This window comes from Leopardus geoffroyi, chromosome E1 (assembly GCF_018350155.1).
Source record: "Leopardus geoffroyi isolate Oge1 chromosome E1, O.geoffroyi_Oge1_pat1.0, whole genome shotgun sequence".
Lineage (NCBI taxonomy): Eukaryota > Metazoa > Chordata > Mammalia > Carnivora > Felidae > Leopardus > Leopardus geoffroyi.
In genome coordinates this window covers 45,027,588-45,051,649 of record NC_059330.1, presented here as the reverse complement: position 1 = coordinate 45,051,649, position 24,062 = coordinate 45,027,588, and the positions used below count along the sequence as shown (strand labels likewise).

The 24,062-nt window shown below is 37.4% G+C and overlaps 1 protein-coding gene and 1 pseudogene across 5 annotated transcripts in view; both read right to left on the bottom strand.

Moving 5' to 3' along the window:
* The window catches only part of EFCAB3 (EF-hand calcium binding domain 3), a 143,150-nt gene extending 134,554 nt beyond the window's left edge, over positions 1-8,596 (bottom strand). For 4 of the 5 annotated variants that reach the window (XM_045489345.1, XM_045489347.1, XM_045489349.1 and 1 more), the window contains exons 1-7: positions 8,497-8,596; positions 5,153-5,202; positions 4,400-4,504; positions 3,527-3,580; positions 2,744-2,848; positions 1,774-1,827; positions 1,218-1,322 (exon numbers count right to left, since the gene is read on the bottom strand). In XM_045489345.1, coding sequence (XP_045345301.1) covers positions 1,218-1,322; positions 1,774-1,827; positions 2,744-2,848; positions 3,527-3,580; positions 4,400-4,504; positions 5,153-5,177 — 448 coding nt within the window. In that variant the 5' untranslated portion in view covers positions 5,178-5,202; positions 8,497-8,596. The remainder of the gene's footprint in view (positions 1-1,217; positions 1,323-1,773; positions 1,828-2,743; positions 2,849-3,526; positions 3,581-4,399; positions 4,505-5,152; positions 5,203-8,496) is intronic. The other variant, XM_045489348.1, reaches the window with a different exon arrangement.
* Positions 8,597-22,899: 14,303 nt separating this feature from the next.
* Positions 22,900-23,716, bottom strand: LOC123604204 (annotated as a pseudogene).
* Between the last annotated feature and the right edge of the window lie 346 nt (positions 23,717-24,062).

The window sequence follows — 24,062 nt, the reverse complement described above, 5'->3', positions numbered from 1 at the left end:
CTTTGTGGCCAAATTTTAAGCTTTTATATATATTTTTAATGGTCTTTAGAATTCACCAGGTTGGCTATTGAAAACTTTTGTTTTCCACCAGGTGGCGCTCTAGCTCAAGTTTATGGTTTCTCCCTTGCCACTCCTGGCGGTTTTCTGAGCATGCTTACTACTGGAGCTCGCTCTAGAGGACGCAGTTGTCACTCCTGCACAAGGAGCTAGCAGCAGAATAAGGGGAGGTGTGGGCTTAGCACTTGGGCATTGGGAATCTTGAGAACCATAGGGAGATCCCCAGGTGTATTCCCAGAGACTCATGGGTCGACTTCCTGCTGAGCACAATCTCAACACTGCCAGTTGAAATTCATCTCTGCCTCTAAGAGTTCCCGCCTTAGTCCCCTGGGTGCTGGTGGAGAGAAATGGGTTTTCCCAGCTGGTTCTGCTCTGCTGGGGAAGCCAGGCACTCAGGCACTCACTCACTGCTTTCCTTTCCCCTAGGGGAGAGGTCACTGTGGCCTATACATCACTCCTGTGCATTATTTGCTTCGGGGAGAGTGGCGCCAGGGAAGTTTCTCTTACTGCCTCCGCTGTGACCAAATTCGTATTTTTCTTTCTTTCTTTTTCTCTGATGGTGTGTTGGGAGTCTCCCTCCAGCAAGGCTAGACTTCTGCAGGTTCTCTCTCAAGCCTGGGTCAGCACTCATCCGATTTTTGCCTGACAGCACTGAGAGAGATGTACACAATTTTGCCAGAATTTTGTGTTGTACGCAATTTGTACGCAATTCTGTGTTGGCTCTGCAGCCCCGTATGGAGACTGGCTGTCTCTTGCGGGTTGCACAGGTGGGTGAGGCTCCTCCTGGGTCCCTTGGAGTAAGGTGCTAGTTCCCGAAACACTCCCAAAGGCACTCTTGTTTGTGTGTGAATGTCTAATTGTTTTTGTTTTTGTTTTTAAAGTTTTATTTAAGTTATCTCTACACCCAATGTGGGGCTCCAACTCAGGACCAGAGATCAAGAGCCTTTTGCTCTTCCAATTGAGTCAGACAGGCGCCCTCCAATTCATTGAGTAAGAAGGGTGGTTAAAAGGACAAAGAGCTTCCATGCCATGTTGCTGATGTCACCCCTTTTAAAATTTTTAATAGCACTTTATTTAAAGAGTTACACTTCGAGAATTTTATGCAAAAACTCTTAAGCCCAATATTCTCTGAAATCCACAGCAATGCCTGAAATGCTTACCATCCAATGGCAGTATGTTCAGTAGATCCTGGCTTTCTTTATTTGTTAACTCAATACCTATATTTTTCAGATAAAGTTGTGTGTCACTGGCATTAATTTTATCACCTTTAAAAAGATGGGAGATAAGGTATGTGAACATTTGCATGCATAACAATTCTAATTTAAGAAAATTATAATAACATAGCATCTCAACTTGCTAGAGATATAACTTCAGAACAAGGATACAGGGAGGCTTGTCTAACTGCATCACAAGAAGGGATTAAAAGATAACGTGTCTCCTTTAAGCCTTGTCAAAAGAATGCTTTTATTAATGCTCTAAAAAAGGGGGACAAGCCAACCAGCCTATAATAAAATAGACTTCTTAAAAAATGATACTTCTAAAACCATAGGTAATAAGAAGTCCATCTATATTCTTAAAGATAAACACGCCATCAGTATATTGGTGAAATAAGGCTTGTGTATAGTTTGGAATACTGGGATATACGATTAAAATATGGTATGTACATACAACAAAGGATCCTGATTTTACATTTTTTCCTCATTACTTCTCACTCACCAGAAAATAAATTTGCTGTCCTCATAAAGGAGTTCAGTGAAATCCTTCCACTATCTGGAATACAAATCATAAATTGTACACAAACAAAACATGTATTGCTATTGGGAATAGGACGCCTTTCTTTTTTTTTTTTTTTTTTTTTAAATTTTTTTTTCAACGTTTATTTATTTTTGGGACAGAGAGAGACAGAGCATGAACGGGGGAGGGGCAGAGAGAGAGGGAGACACAGAATCGGAAACAGGCTCCGGGCTCTGAGCCATCAGCCCAGAGCCCGATGCGGGGCTCAAACTCACGGACCGCGAGATCGTGACCTGGCTGAAGTCGGACGCTTAACCGACTGCGCCACCCAGGCGCCCCAGGACGCCTTTCTTCCATGAAATTTTCTAACTTCTCATTCCTTACATAGAGGGAATTTGTTGATTTTTCATTTTCTTAAACCATCCAACAACCTTCTAGAATTCTAAAGAGGGTGTTTTAACATGCTAAATCAGATCTTTAATTCTTTTCCACTTGACCCTTTTCACTTAAAAGATATCTCTCTGGTGCCATATTACTGGTCTAAAGTCAGATATCACTGAGCTTCTATTTCAACCCAACCCGACATTCTTATTTGTGAAATCAGAATATGATCACCTCTGGTTTGTACACTACTTGTCAGACAATTCCAAACCTTTTTTTTTTTTACCTCCTCATATGGTTTTGTCAATCTCTGACCTTTTTCCAGCATCTATTTCAATAACTTCTAATGTTTTCCTCTGAAGCACTGTTTTGCTTTTCCTAGCTAAATTGTAATCTACCAGCGCCCTTTTGATCCTCACATGATATTAACAATAATAATCAGAAGTCCTATTTCTCATCCTCGAGGATTATAACTCTACAAGTACTTTTAACTTTCTAAGTGAAATTGAATAAGAATACTCAGATTTCATGAGAAGATTTTCTGAAAGGAAGTGGTAAGTGAAATACTCACTATCAATTTTCAAATGATTCCGTAGATCTTTGATTTCTTCATTTTCAAGGTCATAGTTCAAGTTTTCCAGAATGGTTTCTAGTTTATTTTCTAAAATTTTCCCTCCTTAATAAATAAAGAGGCAAAACAGAAATGTGAAACTATGCCTATTATTAAAAGAATTCTAGTTAAGTCTATGCACCAAATCCCAATGGGATTGGGGGAGAAAAGCAAAGTTGCCATGCAGATGTTCAAGGAAAACATAAAACTAAGGTGGCGGGGGACAGGGCTGGGGAATGTGAAGAAAACATTGTCCTTATATATGCTATAAGACACCCTGCTAAAATTTGTTATAGAATATAAAGCAAGGAAAAGGAATGAAATTTCTTATTCATTCTTCACTTATTATTCATAATGGAGCAATATGTCCGAAACAACAGCCACGATTCTGGCTGCTGAGTTTGAAACCTGCCATTATAACAGTAAACCATTTCTACACACTTAGTGGTTACCTGACCTTGAATTATAAGTCATAAAGGGGAACAAAAAGGTTAATAACCTAACTGTTAAATATAACAGAGTGGTTAGGAATAGGGGTTCAAATCCTCTTCCTAAGTTCAAACTGTGTGACCTTAGGCAAGTGAGTTAATACCTCCCATTTGTAAAATGGTGCTAATGTAAGTACATACCTCATAGAGTTTTTGTGATAATTAAGCGAGTTATTAGACATCAAGTACTTAGGACAGTACCTGGCATTATAGTCAAGAGAAATAAGCTATTGTTATCATTAAGCGTATCACTCACCTTGGAAAGTCTTTACACCTTCTAGCAACCGAACATGATACACCTTTCCATCAACTATAAGAGAAGTCATAATTGATGTCTTAGAGAAAGTGATACAGCAATTCATAACAAGAGTACAGTCTATTTAATAAAGACAATGTCACATGCTTTGCCTTACAGATTTATCTCATTTCTTATCCACACATCCTTCTCTTGGCTTTAAGAAAAAGGGAAGGAGGGGGTGCCTGGGTGGCTCAGTTGGTTAAGTGTTTGACTTCGGCTCACATAATGATCTAGCTCGCAGTTTGTGAGTTTGAGCCCTGTATCAGGCTCTCTGATATGGCATGGCTCTCTGAAGCAGCATGCAGCCTGCTTCAGATCCTCTGTCTCCCTTTCTCTCTGCCCCTTTCCCCTCTCAAAAATAAATCAACTTTTAAAAAAGTACATGTCTATTAAAAAAAAAAAAGAATAAAGGGAAGGAGTAGAGGAAGGTCTTAAATTTATCCATTTTACTGTTCTGAATCTTTCCATCTCTTTGATTTGACACTTTTTAACCTGACTTCCTCTCTTTTTCCCCCTTCTTTCTCTTTATGCCTTAGGGCTGCCAGACATTTCAAAGTTAATATACTAAATTAAATTTTATCAATTTAAAAATCTTAATTTCTTTATGAAGTCCTCAAGCTAAGTCCCAATCAAGTAAGCTCCATCCCCTATGGCAGCCTCCATGAGGGCAAGGATTTTTGTCTTTAATCCCATAACCTAAGAGGTGCTCAATAAATGCATTGAATATACATATATGTTTAATAAATGTTTAATAATTCCCCACCTACCCCAATAATATATACACTTAAACTACGTTCTCCTAAAGGCCAAACCAGTATCAGAAATGCTCACAAGTAATTGGCAGGGTTTTTAGCAGCCTCCAGCGTTCCTTAGGTGTGAGTTCTATCCCTATGTTTTTCAAAACGTCATCTACTTGATCAACATTAATCTTGATTCCTTTGAAAAGATGTAAATTATGACTGATGAAAAATTTAAGGGTGATGAGTGATTCTAAACTATGATTTTCATCTAAGTTTAATTGCAGAATTAAGAGTGGGGTTGGTCAAAATACTGAGTCAAGACTCTAAGGGAATGTCAGAAACAGCACTAAATCTCATAAGTCTAGAGAGAAAAAAATACTCTTTGAATGCTCAAATAAAAATGGGATAAATCAACACTCTGAAATGGGAGTTGTATACGAGACTAGAACCACTTATATAAATGACTATATAAGTCATTCTATAAAGATGGTATGTATATTACTTTTTATCTGCCTGTATGATAAGTTATTCAGAAAAAGATTTATACCAATGTTTTATCATGCCAGTTATTGTGGTAACATAGACTTTTGGCTCTTCCAACAATGGAAAGTGATGGGCATTTTTGAAAAAAAAAAAAATCCAGAGAACACAGGATATTTTAGTAAGACATAAAAATTTAGTAGTTTTGTTCAAAAAGCATATAACTCAGAGCTAATCTGGACCATTAATATACCAAGAAGACTAATAATGTCAGTATTATAGGAATAAAATGTTTAAAACCATAACATAAAAGCATCAGAATATTGCTATTTATAATAAGTTTTTCCTATAAGCTTTCACTCACCTCTGAATGGCTCTAAATTTTCCATGAGCTATTCAGCTTAACCTTTATATCTGTAAAATAATGTACAAATGAGACCCACCCATAATGACTCAGACCCAGAAAACATTATAAAGATGTCATATTGTGGAACAAAACCCTGAAATTTAGAAGTTTATCCCAGATGAACATGGAATTGGAGAACAAAATTTTATTTTATTAATTTTTTAATGTTTTTTTTTTTTTTTGAGAGAGAGAGAGAGGCAGGCAGGGGGGGAGGGGAAGAGAGGCAGAGAGAGAGGAAGACAGAATCTGAACCAGGCTCCAGGCTCTGAGTTGTCAGCACACAGCCCGATTCGGGGCCGGAACTCACAAGTGTGCGATCATGACCTGAGCCGAAGTCAGACACCCAACCGACTGAGCCACCCAGGTGCCCCAAGAATAAGAATTTAAATATGACAAATATATAGCAAAGAGGAAGAAGCTGCAGTATAAGATATCAAATGCTGTACATAGGAGTGTTAGCAAGTTTTATTTTTAAATTTATTTTTATTTTTACTTTGATAGTTTCATGTCTACAATTTATTGAGTCAACACTTCCACAAATCACCCTGTGCTCATCACTACAAGTGTACCCTTAATCCCCATCACCTATTTCACCTATACCCCCACCATCTCCCCTTTGGTAACCATCACTGTGTTTTCTATAGTTAAGAGTCTGTTTCTTGGTTTTCCCCTCTATTTCTTCTCCCCTCTGATCTTTTGTTTTGGTTCTTAAATTCCACATGAGTGAAATCATATGGTATTTGTCTTTCTCTGACTTATTTTGCTTAGCTCCTCTAGCCATATAAGCTCCTTATATCCTCTAGCTCCATCCACGTCGTTGCAAGTGGCAAGATTTCATTCTTTTTATGGCTGAGTAATATTCCATTGTATATATCCGTTTATCAGTTGATGGACATTTGGGCTCTTTCCATTATTTGGCTGTTGTTGATGATGTGTCTATAAACATGGGGGGCATGTATCCCTTCGAATTAGTATTTTTGCATTCATTGGGTAAATACCAGTAGTGCTAGAAAGTTTTGAAAGCATTGATGGTCCTGCCTTCCACTTCAGTTGTTCTACTTTGGACTCCAGGAGTATTCTGAGGTTTGGCCACCTTACCATTACAGGATTTAAAAGCAATGTATACTGTAACATCAATGTGTTTACCTACCTAAAATGTTGTACGTGGCTACTTCCACACTCAACCCTTACTCAGCACATTCTTTTTTTTTTTTTTTTTTTCAACGTTTATTTATTTTTGGGACAGAGAGAGAGCATGAACGGGGGAGGGGCAAAGAGAGAGGGAGACACAGAATTGGAAACAGGCTCCAGGCTCTGAGCCATCGCCCAGAGCCCGACGCGGGGCTCGAACTCACGGACCGCGAGATCGTGACCTGGCTGAAGTCGGATGCTTAACCGACTGCGCCACCCAGGCGCCCCTATTCTTTAAGCTTCCAATTCCATAGCCACCAAGATTTCCAGTCTTTTCTGAATCTCTCATTTGTGTACTTACTGGTCGAAAATCCTCGTTTCTAGGGCCACATCACACAGCCTCCTGAAGGTATCATTCATACCACAGTCTATGTAGCCCTCCTTACCTCTCCTACACGAGGCAGTATTATTTAGTAGAAAGGGCAAGCCTTTGAAGTTTATATAAACCTAGAAAGGCTTCTATAGGGTTGACATCCCCATTCTGCCACTTAGCAGCCATGTGGCTTTGGTCAAGTCAATTAACTTCTGTGACTGACTCTCAACTTCCACGTCAGAGAAACTAGGGTTACAATCTATTTTTCAGAGTTGTTTTGAGGACTATTGATAACATATTTCAAGTGCCAAATATTGTTTGTGGTATATAGCAGGCATTTAATACTTTGTCATTATTGAGGAATAATGTCAGCATCATGGCAGGATAGGACATCCCTCCTTTTTGTCCCCCTTTCTAACAACCGAATTCAGCATCTATCCATGAACAAAAGTGTCTCTGTGGGAGTTGTGGGATCCGGCACCATAGGCCAAGGAACCCAGCAGGAATCTACCCACTATGGGTACTGGGTAACAGGTAGACAGACCTTGGTACAGGCTGTAGAACCAGCAGGAACTTGCAAACCAGCCACAGGCCCTCTGTGGTTGGGTAAATCCAGAAGAGTGATGACTTGGGCAGACACCCACAATGAGTGGGCCTTTGTGGAGGTCCACCTCTCCTGAGGAGAGATTCCAGCACTCCACTGGTGTTTGGATGCACTGGAGAGGGTAAGAGGAATCCTGCCAGTGTGGCCCCACCCTGAAGGCAACACAGCGCAGGGCTATACGACTAGCTGGTGACAGTCTCTCCCGTGGAGGAAGGGATAGCTGTGAGTGATTGTCCAGCTACCCCAGCTGTGTGGAACACTGCTGGAGAAGCCGGTTTCTCTCCTGCAGCACCCCAAGTGTTGAGGTGGGACCACTATGACTGGGGAAAGGAAGAAGATCATGAACAGGCAGATAATGTTAAAGAACATTCAACAGATGTGGTTTCTGCTGACTGCCTCAGGACGCAGTAGATAAGCCTGTCCATGAGCTTCTGGGAGAACCTTACCTGATGAACCCCACACCTGGCCTGTGTGGGCACCTCCAACACCCCGAGTTCTAAGCCTATACCTCTCCCCAACTCTGCAGCAAGCTGCTTGTGCAGGCTCATGAGTGTGGTGGCAACAGTAAACAGGAGTGTCCTCAGAGAACACTCCAGGGGCTGTGGACAAGGGAGAAACCACAAACTTGAGCTGTAGCTCCACCTTTTGGAAAACAAAAGAGAGGTTTCCAATAGTCAGCCTGGTGTGTTGTAAGAACCAAAGACAGACAAGCCTAAGAGTTCTTCTGGAAAGTGGAGCTAGAAGTGTGGGCCAGGTGTATCCAGACAATGTTGGAGGAAGTCCCAGATAGAAGCAGGACCAGTGAAAAATCTCTCCCATCTGAAGATAATCCTCAAGACAAGTAGATTTGGGGAAGTAATTACTTGTCTTTCCTGCTATTATATCTCCTTCTTTTAGTCTAGTTAAAATGTATGGTGATTTAAGGGCTTTTTCCTTTTTTTTCCCCCCTGGTTGGTTTTAAAATTTCTTGACTTTACTTTCCTTTGTTTCATTTCTCTACCTGCTTCTTAGGTCTGTCAATTTCTAGTTGGTGTCTACGAATTTAGGCCTGCAGGGGTGTCAATGTTTTAACAGATTACTGATGTCTGATTTAAACAATAATGATCTGAGATGATACATTTTTTCCCATATGAATAAATTTGGAAGTTTTATTAGAGGAGTTCACTTTCCCTAAAGGTGGAACAACAAACTCACCATCAGTTAGCAGACGATTCTGCAGGTCCTCAACTTCCTCATCCTCCAGCTCCTAACCCAAGTTTTCCAGGATGCTTTGCATTTTAGGGGTGTAGCACTTTCCACCTTAGGGAAGACAGAATAGGGATAAAAATAGGAACTGATATCCAAGAAAAATACTGGCTATATTCACACACCAACTGAATGAAACAAATCCACAGCACAATAATTAAAAACAAAACAAAACTGTTTAGGGCTACCTGTGGGACATGTTGACACATTCCACAATAGAAATGTATTGTGGAAGCCAAAAATAGAATATATTCCTATATATATATATATATATATATATATATATATATATATATATGTATATATATATATGTATATATATATGCATATATACATATGCATATACATATGTGCATATGTATATATGCATATATATACACACATATACACACACATACATATATATATATATACATATGTACATATATATGGTGAATCTGATGAATTATGTTAGAAAATAACTAGAGCTCTGGATAGCAAATAGATTTTTGAAACTTTTTCAGTATCAGAGAACTATAAATTATCACATTGGATGTGGTCGCATCTAAAGTAGATCTATAGGCTAATGGGATAATAAAATCAGTAATCTAATTATTGTGTAATGATAAGGTCTTTTAAAAGTTAAGGTAAAGTCTGGGGTGCCTAGGTGGCTCAGTCGGTTAAGCATCCGACTTCAGCTCAGGTCATGATCTCTCACTACGTGAGTTCAAGCCCCGCATCCGGCTCTGTGCTGACAGCTCAGATCCTGGAGCCTCCTTCAGATTCTGTCTCCCCCTCTCTCTGCCCCTCCCCTGCTCATGCTCTGTCTGTCTCAAAAATAAATAAAAACATTAAAAATTTTTTAAAAAAAGTTAAGGTAAAGTCTGTAGATCTTAGTTTTATTTGCCTTCTTGTTGAGATTCTGACTTACCAGGAAAAGCTTTTATATAATCGAGCAGTGTATTTTTCTCTACCTTTCCATCAGCTGTAAAATAATACATATTTAAGGTTAAAAAAATTAAGGTTATATGGATAGAGTAAGACGAGTGACATTTCATAAATACATACTTTAAAAATATCATCTTAAGTTATATGCCTACATTTCCCAGGCCTACCTATCCTTAATAAATAAGAAAAAAATAAGATGAAGAGAAATTTTTTAGTGTGGACAGTCTGTCCATTCTTCTACACTGAAACAGATACACCTTTCCCTCTCATCCTGATTTCTCCTTTTTCTTCCTTTACTACCTGCTAAATTAGCCTTCTTTTTGTCTTTGCCTTGCTTAAGCTTCATTCACTTCAGAGTAATGATACTCTTAATGGCAGAACCTAGGTTGGAAGATACCATAGCCTCCCAAAACAATACACTTAAATGTCAAAGGCATAATTTCTTTACAACTAAGTGTTGATCTTTTTGTCTTTTAGATTTTTATAGGAAACCAGATGGGTCCATTCTTTAGATGTTCTCACATTAAAGTTTACACTAGCACAGAGATATACCATACATATACAGTGATACAGAAACTACCTACCAGTAATCGGCAATGTTTTCAACAGCCCCCAGAGCTCTCTATCTGTGAGTTCTATTCCCATGTTTCCCAGTGCTTTGTGTATATCCTTGGCTTCAACTTTTCCTCCTTTAAAAGATGGGAATGGTAACAGATGAGAATTGCCTACTGACTCCAAATGAAGTGTCTAAGCTTAAAAGGGTTATCTATAGTTATCAGAACGTATTTGAGTTGTAAATAAAATATTCATTCCTAGCGCACTTAATGACCTCAGAGGAGTTAACCCAGATCACAGAAAGGAATATATAGGAGGCAAAGTGATCTAAGTTATGTGCAGGCAGCTACCTCATTTTAATTGTATTATCACCACTAAAATCTGTTACTCTTTGCTTTGCCCGACTTGTAAGATAGATTATCTTCACTGACCACATTATTTGTATCCCTGCCAAAGTTTCACCTTAACAATTGCTGGGTTACAGTAAACGGTAGTTAAATATTTTAAGTAAATGACCACAGGTGTGTTGCCCATTGGAACGAGTCACAAAATAAAAATGAAGTTTCAGAGAATATAGAACTTGTTATAGAGAGCAGTGCAACATTTTTGCCAAAACATAAATATCCAATGTAATCTTCATGTCATTAGAATCAAATTTTAATCATTAAAAAAGTAGAAGCTAACGGTCAACGACAGAATAAGAAAACATAACCTTGGGGCGCCTGGGTGGCTCAGTCGGTTAAGCGGCCGACTTCGGCTCAGGTCATGATCTCATGGTCCGTGAGTTCAAGCCTCGCGTCGGGCTCTGTGCTGACAGCTCAGAGCCTGGAGCCTGTTTTCAGATTCTGTGTCTCCTTCTCTCTGACCCTCCCCCGTTCATGCTCTGTGTCTCTCTCTCTCAAAAATAAATAAACGTTAAAATTAAAAAAAAAAAAAAAAAGAAAACATAACCTTAAATATGTATGTGAATGTGAAGTATTTGTTTTTTTTGTTTTACATCTTTTCACAAAGCATCTTGCTCACCTGTGAATTTCTTTATTTCTTTTAGCAGTTTATGCAGATCAGCCATCCCGGAAGCTAAAAAAATAAGCCACAATTCAGACAGACACAATTGTGCACTGATAGAGAACGACTGTTAAATAGAGCAAAGGGATTAATGTTTCTTTATGATTTGTTGTTGAATACACATATGCAAATTAGCATGAAATGGAAAACTCCTCTCTAAAAATGCTCATTGTTAATTACACTATTTATTTTCTGCTTTCTTTTAATATCCCAACCTCCACACACCATGTAACATCTCCCTCCTTAGGCTTGTTCTCTTCAATGTATACCACCTACTATACCAGATCCTGGGAACAAGAGTAAAAAAGTTTCAGTTCAGAAATTTAAATCTAACTCTTTCCTCATTTAACATTCTCCAGTATTGACACTGCCAAGTTAACTTAGTTTATTGCATGTTTTCTAGTAGGTATGTTCATTATATGCTCAAAGATTGTGAGTGCCTTTAAATGAAAAAAAAAAAAAAAAAAAGTATTTATTCTGTATTCCCTCCAAACATCCTAACCCAGGAAGCACCATAAGGCTTTGCACATGGTAATGTTAAACACTTAAAAATTGAACAGTGGAGTGGAACATGCTAGAATGACAGAATTAGCTCTGAAATCAGTATGTTTTTCCAGGATTGCAGATACAGTATATTTTAGAGTAAGGCAAACTTAGAAATTATGCATATTATTAGCATTTTCTTACCAAAAAATATGCCACTTATGACTATGGAATCCCATTCTTCCTTTAGGGTAGGTTCCAGTATACCGTCTCCATATATATTTCGTTAGCAGATTTGCACCTTACGGGCTCTTGCTACATATATAGCACGACGTCATTTTACATAAAACTCCCAGTTAACTATCAGTTAATGCCTATTGCTGACCATAACTGGAAAGTCTTTGTGGAGAGCCTTGCAGAGTGGCTAAGAAACATATTACTTAATTAATTCAATTCCTCATTAATTCCACAAGTATTTACAAAGTATCAAGTATCTGCACATATGTGGGAGGCACTGAGGGATACAACAGTGAGCAACATAGACATGGTTCCCTTCCTCACAGAGCCTTTATTTATTACATATTTCACTGAGGCTAGGTAAGAAGAAACCTTTGATCTGTCAGCTTCTCTGTCAGGACACACTTTCAGAAATCTCTCTTTTATTTTTTATTCTAAGATAGCAAGGAAAATTTGTGCTGATTTCACAGGATCCACAGCAAAGGGATAACAGCTAATCATGCACACGATGATAATGGGAATCATTGAGGGAAGCAGAGTATTATTCGTTTGATCTGGGTTTGTAAATGCTTATCTTTGTTCCAGAAGTACATAATATCCTCTAGCCTGAGGACTAAACCCAACGGCTTCTCACTTCTCAATTTTTAATTGGAGCTCTCTCTCTGGATTTCAGTTATTTCAGTTTTTTTTTCTGAGGAAAAAATTAGTTTAATCAATTTGTTGGCTAGGGTAATGTTTCAAAACCTTACTCTCTACAAGTATTTCTTTCTTCTTCTTCTTGAAAACTTCACTAAAATGATATGAAAGGAATAACAAATGAATATGCTCACAAAGACAACAATATAGGAGATACCGGTGAACAAAAAACTTCACAAATAATTGGAAATTAGAAAGCAAGTAAGGTAGTGGTAACTAATTTAGCAGAGCTGAGGAAATTATATTCCCCTTATGAGGGGAATAGTAATGAAAAGTCATTGAAATGTCTCTGACAGATAGTAAACTCAAGTGAATAGGAAGTAAAGCAAATCCTTTCTGGAGGAATGCATTTCATTTCAGGTGTCAAAGAATTCTCACAGGAATTTTTCAATAACATGGAACAGCGTATAGTAAATAACCAAACACATAGGGAAACAAGGACACCGTAAGTGAGAATCAGAAGAAAAAAACAGAGACAAAAAGAACCCCCACCAACAATTCATTAACTGGAATTATGAGACCAAGATTGTAAGAGAACCATGTTGATTTGAAAGTGTCTGTAGGGAACAACAAACTAAAAACCTGACCTAATAGATTCAGAAGAGAACTAAGTAGAATTTCTGGAAATTAAAAATAAAAAACCAAAAGGATATGAGACAAGATACAAAAAAGAATACAAACAACACAAACTATTGTTTATATTTCTATTGAAATACAAAAACTAAAACCAAGAGGTTAATAGCTAGATCTAACACCAGGCTAGACACAGTTGAAGAGTTAGTATACTGGAAGTCAAGTCAGGCGAAATTATCGAGAATGAAGCACAGGAAGAAAAATACAGAAAATACTGAAGAGGGGCTAAGTGTCATGAAGGATAGAGGAAAATGGTTTAATATACGTTTAATTAGAGTTCCAGGGGAAGAAAAAAAGACTATGCGATACAATATTGGAAGAGACGACAAATGGGAATTTTCCAGATGTGATGTGATTCTAATTTTCAGACTCAGAAGTCCCACAGAATCCCAGGGAGAATAAGTGAAAAGAATTCCATTCTTATCTTCCACATTATAGTGAGACTTTGGAAACAAAGATAAATGTTTTAAAAGAAAAAAAAAGACTACCCCCAAAGACCAATAGATTCATAGCTGACTTCTCATCAGCAACATTATAAAGCAGAAAACAATCGAATAGTATTTTCAATGTGCTGGAAAAAAAAAAAATGTCCACCTAGAATTCTAAACCCAAAGGAAATATTTTTCAAAAGTAAGGGGAAAATAAAGATATTTTTAGGCCCAACTCCCCTCCCAAATCATTATTTGTTACTAGCAGATCCTAAATAAAGGAAGTTACTAACAGCAGAAGAAAAATTATCCCAAATGAAAGATCTGAAGTAAGAATGAATAGAAAAGAAAAGGTAAGAGTGGTTAAATCTGGATGAATATTGGCTTTATAAAACACTGCTACTAATAATGCTTTGCTGAGTTAAAAGAATATAAGATAGTATTAAAAGACATTAAACAACTTTAATATAGGGAAGGGGAAAATGGAGTTAAAAATGTTCTTAGGTCCTTGTACTATCCAGGAGGAAATGAATTTGGAGGGGCATTAATCTGTAAGTTTATATGATTTTCTTTAGCAAGGCTCAGAAATAAGAGTGGAGATTTGAATGACTGAGATGATCAAATGCTGGAGTTATATACAGCACGTATGACAGAGAGAGTAGTCAGACAGTGAAAGAAGTAAAGTTAAAACAAGTTATATATTGAAAGAAAATGTAGAAATGCAGGGACTAGTATTTTTGATGAATATGAGGACTACATTTCTTGGTAATTAAGGTGAGAAAACTAGAAGGCTATTTTTGTTTGTAGGTATGTATGTAATCTCTCTATACCCAGGGTGGGGCTTGAAGTCACAACCCTGAGATCAAGAGTCACATGGTCTTCTGACTGAGCCACCTGGGTACTCCTAGAAGGCTATGTGAAAGAAGGCAAAATATTGCTGTTTAAAGTTCCTAATGTAGACCAGGGAGGAATAATGAAAACTAGTACCAAAACACAGGAGGAGGGAATCAGGAAGTTGGTATATCACAAAGGTGCAGAGGAATGGTTGGTTCACAACCTTGGAAGCTTCCTGGATGAAATCTAAACCTGGACCCCCTAAACAGAGGGCCGAGAGAGAGCAAAGAAAGAGGTGGACCACTCCAGATTGGTAGATGGCAGGTTTAATAAGCAAGGGAACTTACATATAAGGATTCTTCTGGGTAGCCACAAGATGAATAGATCTCTGCGTCTACACTCTGGAATCTTAAAGTTCATAGAGAGGTCTTAACTGGGTTCATGTATACTGTCCAGATGGTTTCAAAACACATTGTTTTTTCAAGACAACATCCTTGAATATAGCTCTCACTGTGGGAATGGTGGGCAGAGCATATATTCCAGGGACAGGGGAGGGAGTGAAGAGCCTCTGATTGTCTGGGTCCAGCTCAATGGTCAACCAGTAGTCATATCCTTTTGATTATTCCTCCAACAGGATTGTATAGCTAGGTGATATGACTTTTAAAAGATATTTAAAATTTTTTAAATGTTTATTTATTTTGGGGAGAGACAGAGACAGAATGCGAGTGGATTGAGGCAGAGAAAGAGGGAGGCACAGAAGCTGAAGCAGGCTCCATGCTCTGAGCTGTCAGCACAAAGCCCGACGCGGGGCTTGAACTCACGAGTTGTGAGATCATGACCTTAGCCGAAGTTGGATGCTCAACCGACTGAGCCACCCAGGTGCCCCTAAAAGATATTTAAGTCACATAGTTAATTTGAAATTAGCAACCTCTTCCCTTTGGGCAATAAGCCCTCCTTCAGCTACTTTCAAGTAAATACTTATCACCTATAACTTACTCTAACACATGTACCATGCACCCTGAGATTAATGAAAATACACTGAATCAAAAATATTGTTATGTTTAAAGAGTTAAAAAAAGTCATATTAGCACCAAAACAGATTTAGTTCCAGACACTCACATAAATAAGCTTTTAACTCTAAATTTCCCTTAAGAGGTCTCCAATATCTATGATGCTTACCATCAGTTGGTAGGTTTTGTGATAAATCTTTAAGTTTCTTATCTGGGAGCTTGATTTTCATGTTTTCTAAAATGTTTTCCAGGTTACTGACATCAACCTTCCCACCTAAAGAAAGAATTGGGAATACAAGAGAAATTTAATGCCTTCTCCAAAGGAAAAAATTCCAATTAATCCCCCTGTGCCATGCAAAAATATCAGTGACTGAACACATTCAAGTGCACAAAGGTGGACAAACTGAAAGTAGAATGGCAACCTTTTCCTTGGTCTGGAGAACAATCCTGCAAAGTACAAATTCGTTCTCCAGTGAATTTTAACGGTAGAGACAACCAATTGAAACCTTTTTTTCTGGTAGGCAGGACATAAATGCTGAGTTTCATTCTTCCAGTCACTGAAATGCCCTGAACAACTGCTAATTCTTTTTTTTTTTTTTTAATTTTATTTATTTTGAGAAAGAGAGACTGAGAGAAAGAGAGAGGGAGAGCCGAAGTGGGAGAGGGAGGGCAGGAGAGGGAGGGGAGAGGGGGGGGGAGAGAGAGAGAGAGAGAGAGAGAGAGAGAGAGAGAGAGAGAGAGAGAGAGAATCCCAAACAGGCTCCATGCTGTCAGTACAGATGTAGCCCTACATGGGGCTTCATCCCAGGAACCTCGAGATCATGACCTGAACTGAAACCGAGTCTGATGCTTAACTGACTGAGCCACCCTGGCACCCCTACCAATTTTTTACCTCATGTTTTCTATGTACACCCAGATTTAAATATGCTCTTAAATTAAATTTGACAAAAACCAAACTTACTAAACAGCAAAATGAAAGAATTTGAACAAGGCAGCTATATTCACAACAGCAAAATAAATACAGAATCAGTTCATATGAGAGGTGGTAAGAGCCACAAGAGAATAGCTAAATAATAATACAAATGTGAGGCAGGGGAATCTTATTTATCTTTCTTGTCATCATGTTACTCACCATTGAAAGATTTCAAACCGTCTAGCAATCTGTTTTCATATATGTTTCCATCATCTGTAAGAAAAGGCACAACTGATATCACAGATAAAGTGATATAGAGATTTATTTATTTATTTATTATTTTAATATGAAATGTATTGTCATATTGGTTTCCATATCAGACAAAGGGCTAGTATCCAAAATCTATAAAGAACTCACCAAACTCCACACCCGAAAAGCAAATAATCCAGTGAAGAAATGGGCAGAAAACATGAATAGACACTTCTCTATAGAGATTTAAAGAGACAGTACAAACATGTCATTTCACAAAGATACTTTTAAGTGATTTGCCTTAGAGATAAGTCTGATTCTTCTTTCTCTCCAATGAATCTGAAACCATGGAATGGAGAAAACTCTCAGAGCGCTGTGTCTGGCCAAGTGCAAAGCCAATAATTAGTGGCAGGTGCCATCATGGAATATGAAGATATTTTTCCTTCACTTTCTTTGACTTTCCCTTCTTTCTCCTAAGCTCTTAATTCTCCCACCCTCACTTTTTTCTTACACCTCTCAGCTTAACTTTTAGTTTTGAGGGTGAAACCAAAATAGCTGAAAATTTTATATCGAAAGGGAGGATTCAAGAAAATAGAGTTGCTGACTCCCAAAGAACTAATTACACTTTCTAAAGGAAGAACAAGGTTATGCTAAAATTTCTTAGACCTTCTTTTTGTTGTTGTTTTAAAATTAGGAATATGTAATAAGTATAGTTTTTAAAAATCTATTTAAATTCAAGCAGTTCACAAATAATGTAGTATTGGTTTCAGGAGTAGAATTTAGTGATTCATAACTTATATATAACACCAGTGCTCATCCCAACAAGTGCCCTCCTTAATGTCCATCACCCATTTAGTCCATCTCCCCACACACCTCTTCTCCTGCAACCCTCAGTTTGTTCTCTGTATTTAAGTCTCTTATGGTTTGGGCAGAAGACTTGAATAGACACTTTTCCAGAGAAGACATCCAGATGTCTAACAGACACATGAAAAGATGCTCAACATCACTCATCATCAGGGAAATACAAATCAAAACCACAACGAGATACCTCCTCACACCTGTCAGAATGGCTAACATTAACAACTCAGGCAACAACAGATGTTGGTGAGGATGCGGAGAAAGGGGAACACTTTTGCACTGTTGGTGGAGATGTAAACTGGTGTAGCCACTCTGGAAAACAGTATGGGGGTTCCTCCAAAAATTAGAAATAGAATTACCCTATGACCCAGCAATTGCACTTCTAGGTATTTATCCAAAGGATACAAAAATGCTGAATCTAAGGGGTACATACACCCCAATGTTTACAGCAGGGCTATCAACAATAGCTAAATTATGGAAAGAGCCCAAACAAATATCCATCGACTGATGAATGGATAAAGATGTGCTGTATATACATGCAATAGAATATTACTCAGTGATCAGAAAGAATGAAATCTCGCCATTTACAACAATGTGGATGGAACTAGCATGTATTATGCTAAGTGAAATAAGTCAGTCAGAGAAAGACAAATGTCATATGATTTCAGTCATATGAGGAATTTAAGAAACCAAACAGATGAACATAGGGGAAGGGAAGGAAAAATAAGTATAGTGCTTTTTAAAAAGGTTGTTTTAAACACATAGGACCACCTCCCTTGAAGGCTCTAATAGTATTTGAAATGCTTACCGTCAACTTGAAGATTTTTCACCAGTTCCAGGTATTCTTTAGGTGTGAATTCTATCCCAATGTCTTCCAGAATATTTTTCAGATCTTTGACATTAACTTTTTCTCCTTCAAAAAACAGAAATGGCAAGTATAGTTGACAATATTAAGAATTACCTAAGTATTCAAAAAGGTGAAACAAAACTGCCCCTGTTTAATTAAACATCACCCTCTCCAACTGCTAGGTAAAAAACAAAAACACAAGACCTGCTTGGTGGAGTAAAGGGCAGGCAAAGAATTAGAATGTATTCCCTTGTCCCTAGGGAAAGGTGCATTTTCTTAACACTGGGGATAAGAAAGCATAATTCTCAGTAAACTGGGCTTTTTAGGTAATGTCTTGCTAATTAGAATATAAAGGTTAACTTAATATTGCTCTCGGTCCCCCCACCCCAAATTATTAGATTCTTTGAACAATATACCCTAGTTTTTACTTCAACTATTGTTGTGGTGATCTAGATCAAGGATTGGCGAACTTTGTAAAGGGCGAGATTGTAAATATTTTAAGCTCTGCAGGGTATACAGCCTCTGTTACAGCTACTCAACTCTGCTGTTGTAGCACAAAACCGGCCATTAATAATACATAAATGAGGAATATAAGTGTGTTCTAATACAATTTTATTTATAAAAAGAGGCAGAGGACTAGATTTGGTCCATGGGCTGTAGTTTGTTTATCCTTGATACAGATTTTCAGGTTTTTTTTCCAGTGGTGAGGATCAGAAGCATTATTATAGGCAAGTATTTTAGAGGATATAGGACTTGCTACTGAGAAATGAGAAAAAAATTTTAATCCAGACAACCCAAAGATTGACTTTGGGCAATTAGACATAAGCACTTGGAACAACATCTTTGTAACCACCATGCAGGTGAGAAATAGAACATGACAACACTCTGGGGGTCTGTCATACTCTTTCCCAATCCCTATCCACAGTCTTTCTCTAGAGGTAATCACTATGCTGACTTTTTTGGACAATGATTTCTTGCTTTTCTTTATACATTTCTCACAATGATCTTAAAAAACAAGTTATAGAACCTGCAAATTATTAGGGTTAGGGAACACTGCACACTATTTGTGATAGCATTTTTATAGAGGCAGATGAAGCAAAATGAAATACTATGCTATTATTATATAGGTAATACAACTATTATTTTTAAAAAGAATAATGAACAACATAAAATTCAGAATAGTGCTATCTTAACAAGTAAGGAGGCATGGTAAAGGAATAAGGAAACAACCATGTGTTGATGCAATGGTATTGGAAATATTCTAGCTACTTCATTGAGGTGGAGTCATGGAAATGAGTACTATACTTATGGATTATGTGTTCACTGAAAACAGGAAAATGTCATTAAAGAATTAGAATTTTAATCTTTATGATAACTTGTAACTTGCCTGTAACTGCTTTCACATCACTCATCACTTTTTTCAGAGAAACATTTCCATCAGCTGTAATACAACACATAAAAAATTCAGACCATGACATAAGTCTTAGGAAAACTGGGACTTAGGGCCCAGTGAAAGTCCATATATTCTACTAAATAATTTGCGTTCACCTTAAATTTATATTTTCTGATTTGAGTGCTTGATTCCTTATTAGTAAGGACAATGGCATTTGGGTCATGTTCCTTGAACACAGGGTCTGAATGTGACAAACGTACTATCTCCAGATACTTTCTTATAAGCATGGCAAAATATATCATTTATAGAGGCCAGCTGGTTTTGTTTTTGGTGAACTTTGCATCTAGCACAGATACTGAGCAAGGGACTTTGCATCTTCCCTCTATTTGCCATTAACACTTCTTGAGTGTTTTCAACTCCTGTATCTATCTCAAAATGTTGGTGACATGTGGTTATTGGATATAATATTAGTGGTGGAAATATTAATGATATTCTACTACTTCCAAGATGTATATTTTTCTCCCAATTATTTCAGGCTCCCTTGGTTAGTCATTCATTCATTTTCCCCACTGTTCCCATGTTTGTCTCTCTCTACCATTCTCTGGCATGACAACGGCTATGAATAACCTTTCTGCACTAATCACTGTTGAGTGGGATGATAATTTCAGATGAATAGAAATGAAAAAAGACAGGATTTCTTCTTAGTTTAAGACCAAGTTCTTTGGACGCCTGAATGGCTCAGTTGGTTAAGTGTCTGACTCTTGATTTTTTGCTGAGATTATGATCTCATGGTTCATGGATTGAGCCCTGCATCAGTCTCTGCACTAACAGCATGGAGCCTGCTTGGGATTCTCTTTCTGCCTCTATCTCTGCCCCTCACCCACTTGCAGGCACATGTTTTCTGTTTCTCAAAATAAATAAATAAATTTTAAAAAAGACCAAGTTCTTCTCCATGATTCTTAAAAATATCTTAAACTCCTCAAATCAATCTAGTTTTAGAAATTCTTATACATGATCCCAAGATTCTAAGTTTTCCCCTAAAAGGTGATGTAATTATTGACAATGCTCACCGTCAACAGGTTGATTTTGTATCACATTTTTAAATTCCTTATCTTTGAGCTTGATCCCCATGTTCCTCAGAACTGTGTTCAGGTTATTAGCATCAATCTTTCCTCCTTAGAAAGGGATGGAGATGTAAAAAAAAAAAAAAAAAACAATAAAGACAATATGAAAAATACTTCTTGTGCTGATGAATTAAATCAACTCTGAATAGGTCTGGATGCTAGTCAGAATGTTAACTGGAATTACCTTACTGGAAAATGGTTTGGCAGTAACTATCGTGATTCTTCCAAATTTTTGTAATAGCCCACTAATTCCACCTTTGGGAATGCCGGAAAAGCTTATGCCACAGGGGAGAGAGAAATGTTTATTACAGTCTTACTTAAGGAAGGAAGGAAGGAAGGAAGGAAGGAAGGAAGGAAGGAAGGAAGGAAGGAAGGAAGGAAGAAAAACAAAGAAGGAAAGAAAGAAAGAAAGAAAAGAAAGAAAGAAAGAAAGAAAGAAAGAGAGAGAGAAAGAAAGAAAGAAATACCCAGAATTTCAATATCTAATGACAGGGTATTGGTAAGCAAACCATTATATCTTCATTCCATGGAAAAGTACATAGCCATAGCCGTTACAAAGGTGATTGCCACAGGAAAATAGTGTCATTTTATAGGGTGTTTTTATTAAAAAATTACATTATTCTATAGGGTGAAGTTATATCAATCATTTAACATATATGAATTAAAATCATATGCCCAGTAAAAATATACATAAAATGAACAATGTAAATAATGCATGGGATTCTGACATTCCACAGTCAGCAAGTACATAAATAGAGTCAACCCAGATGGACATCAACTTGTTATTCCAGGAGATGGATTCATTTCCCCTATACCTATCATACTGTGAGCATCTTAAGTCAATGTGATTCTAGTATTAGATACAATTTTTTGTATATTGTGGCTCTTAGGCAAGCCAGCCACTTTATCTAATTGCTTAACTATAGCAATAACAATGTATTTCATCACTGGAAGAATATGTTTGACTTACCAAGACTAGCACATTGGTGTCTTTTATGGAGTCTTCCAATGGAATTTCAGAGCACTTATGACTCTATGAGATTATTGCTATTTTAACCATATAGGGCTTTAAAATATTAACAGTGGTCATGATTGGATAGGATTATGAGTGATCATTTTTCTTTAATTTATATTTAGTGAGCACATGGCACATTTTATATTGAAAAAAAATAGAAGAAAATTAACAATTCACAGTTGACATTACATTACGATGGTTATTTTCAGCATCGTGAAGGCTGAAAGTCTAATTAGACCTATCCAAAAGTGCATAAAAGACAACTGTGGAGATACTTAGGACTGATTCCTTTGAGTCTGATCCTGAGATCAAGCCTATATAGCACCAAAAAAAAAAAAAAAAAAAGATTAATATATAGAAGGAATGGCAGAGGAATCATGATCTCATCGCTAGGAAAAAAATACAAATACAAAGATTAAAGATGTCAATTTTATATACTTTCTCAGTACATTTCCTACCTACCTTTGAAAGACTTCAAAGCTGGCAGCAATCTATTCTGAAAAACTTTGTTGTCATCTGAAAGAATAGGCACAGTTCAGGATAGAGAATGAGTCACAAATAGATACAGGGGTCAGACTTTCCTTTGTGTGACTAACTTTAGAAATCTATCCACTTTAACCTTCAAATCATGATGAAGTTAAGCAATGAAAACAGTTCTCGCTATGGTATAGAGTAGTAGTATGGTTTAGAGGTTCAAATGGCCTGGGTTCAAATTCTTGCTCTGGTGATGACTAATTTTGTGGCCTTAAGCAAATTATTTAGCCTTTCTGTGCCACAGTTTCCTCCTCTGTAAAATGGGCACCAGCTGTCATCATTGTGTGTGGTGAGGACAGAACCTGGCACATCATTAGGGCTCAACAAATTTGAGCTCTTGTTGTTATTAGATCTACTTTACTCTTTCACTCTCAAGGCAACTGTTGGTTCATATGCTACAGAGGCGAAGCTCACATACCCATACTTTACTGTTCTATTTTTGGCTCCTCTCATTTCTTATTTCTATCACATTTCCATTGTTTCCTTTACTTCTTACTCCCAAAGTTTGTCAGATCAGTGACCTAATGAGAAACAACAGGAATTTGCTTGTACCGTTTTTTCTTTTTCAACAGCACTTAATTTCTGAAAAGCAGGTGATTATTCCTCTGTGTTCTGCATCTTCTGTATCTGATTCACTTCCTGCAGGCGTTCTCTTGTGTTTTTTTGAGAGAGAATTCATAAATGCAGGAAGGCCTGTGCCAGAAAACATCTTTAGTAAATAAAGAGAACTCTGGTCCTGGGGAGATTTGAGATCATTTCTGGCATCTCCTGAACTTTTTCATAATTGACAAACGCTCTGAGAAACAGGACAAAGCCTAAAATCAGGAACACCTGCCAAAGCTCAGGACAGACCATCAAAATACCCAGAGAAATGGGTATAAAACTTGACAATCAAGATCCACTTAATTTGAGAGAGACCAAATCCTAGAATGGTCTCATACCTTCCTGTGGCTGAGGTGGTCAAGAAAAAGACATAAAAAACCCAATCCAGTTAAAGGGACATGCCATGAAAAAGAGTTAACATGAAAATCCTCAGTTGGTCAGCATCATCAAAATTATTCTGACCCACAAAATCCTCACCTCTCCCAGGAATCAAAGGGATAGTAGCTTCAGCCTTGGTTTTCATGGCTTCATCATAACTTCATCATAACGGTGCAGTGTCATAGATGGAGGCTTTGGAAACCCAGACTCATCTTTGTAGTCAAAATAATGCTGCATTCTCTTCCCATACGGTGGAGGAGTTTCACCTGCAGTCTGTTCAAGATCCCTTCACCCTTTCCCATTTTGCAACTGCTGGTACCTGCTCCCATAAAGCTTGTGCTTGAAGGTTTTGCTAACTTCCAAACTGGTATAATAATGTCTAAAATTTTAATTTTCTAGGAGATGGTATAAGAGTTACTTGTATAGATAGGCCTTTGTTAAGAAGATGCCATTTATTTATTTATTTAGGAAGATGATGCCTGCCTTTGTGCTTAAAGGAAAAGAGAAATAATATTCATAAACAAAAGAGGAGACAATTTTGGCATCCTTTCAGAAACTGAGCTTAAAGAGGAAGGAAATAATAAAGATTAGAACTGAAATAAATGATATAAAAACTAAAAAAACTTCAATAGAACATATCAGTGAAACCAGGAGCTGTTCTTTTTTTCTTTCTTTCTTTCTTTCTTTCTTTCTTTCTTTCTTTCTTTCTTTCTTTCTCTTTCTTTCTTTCTCT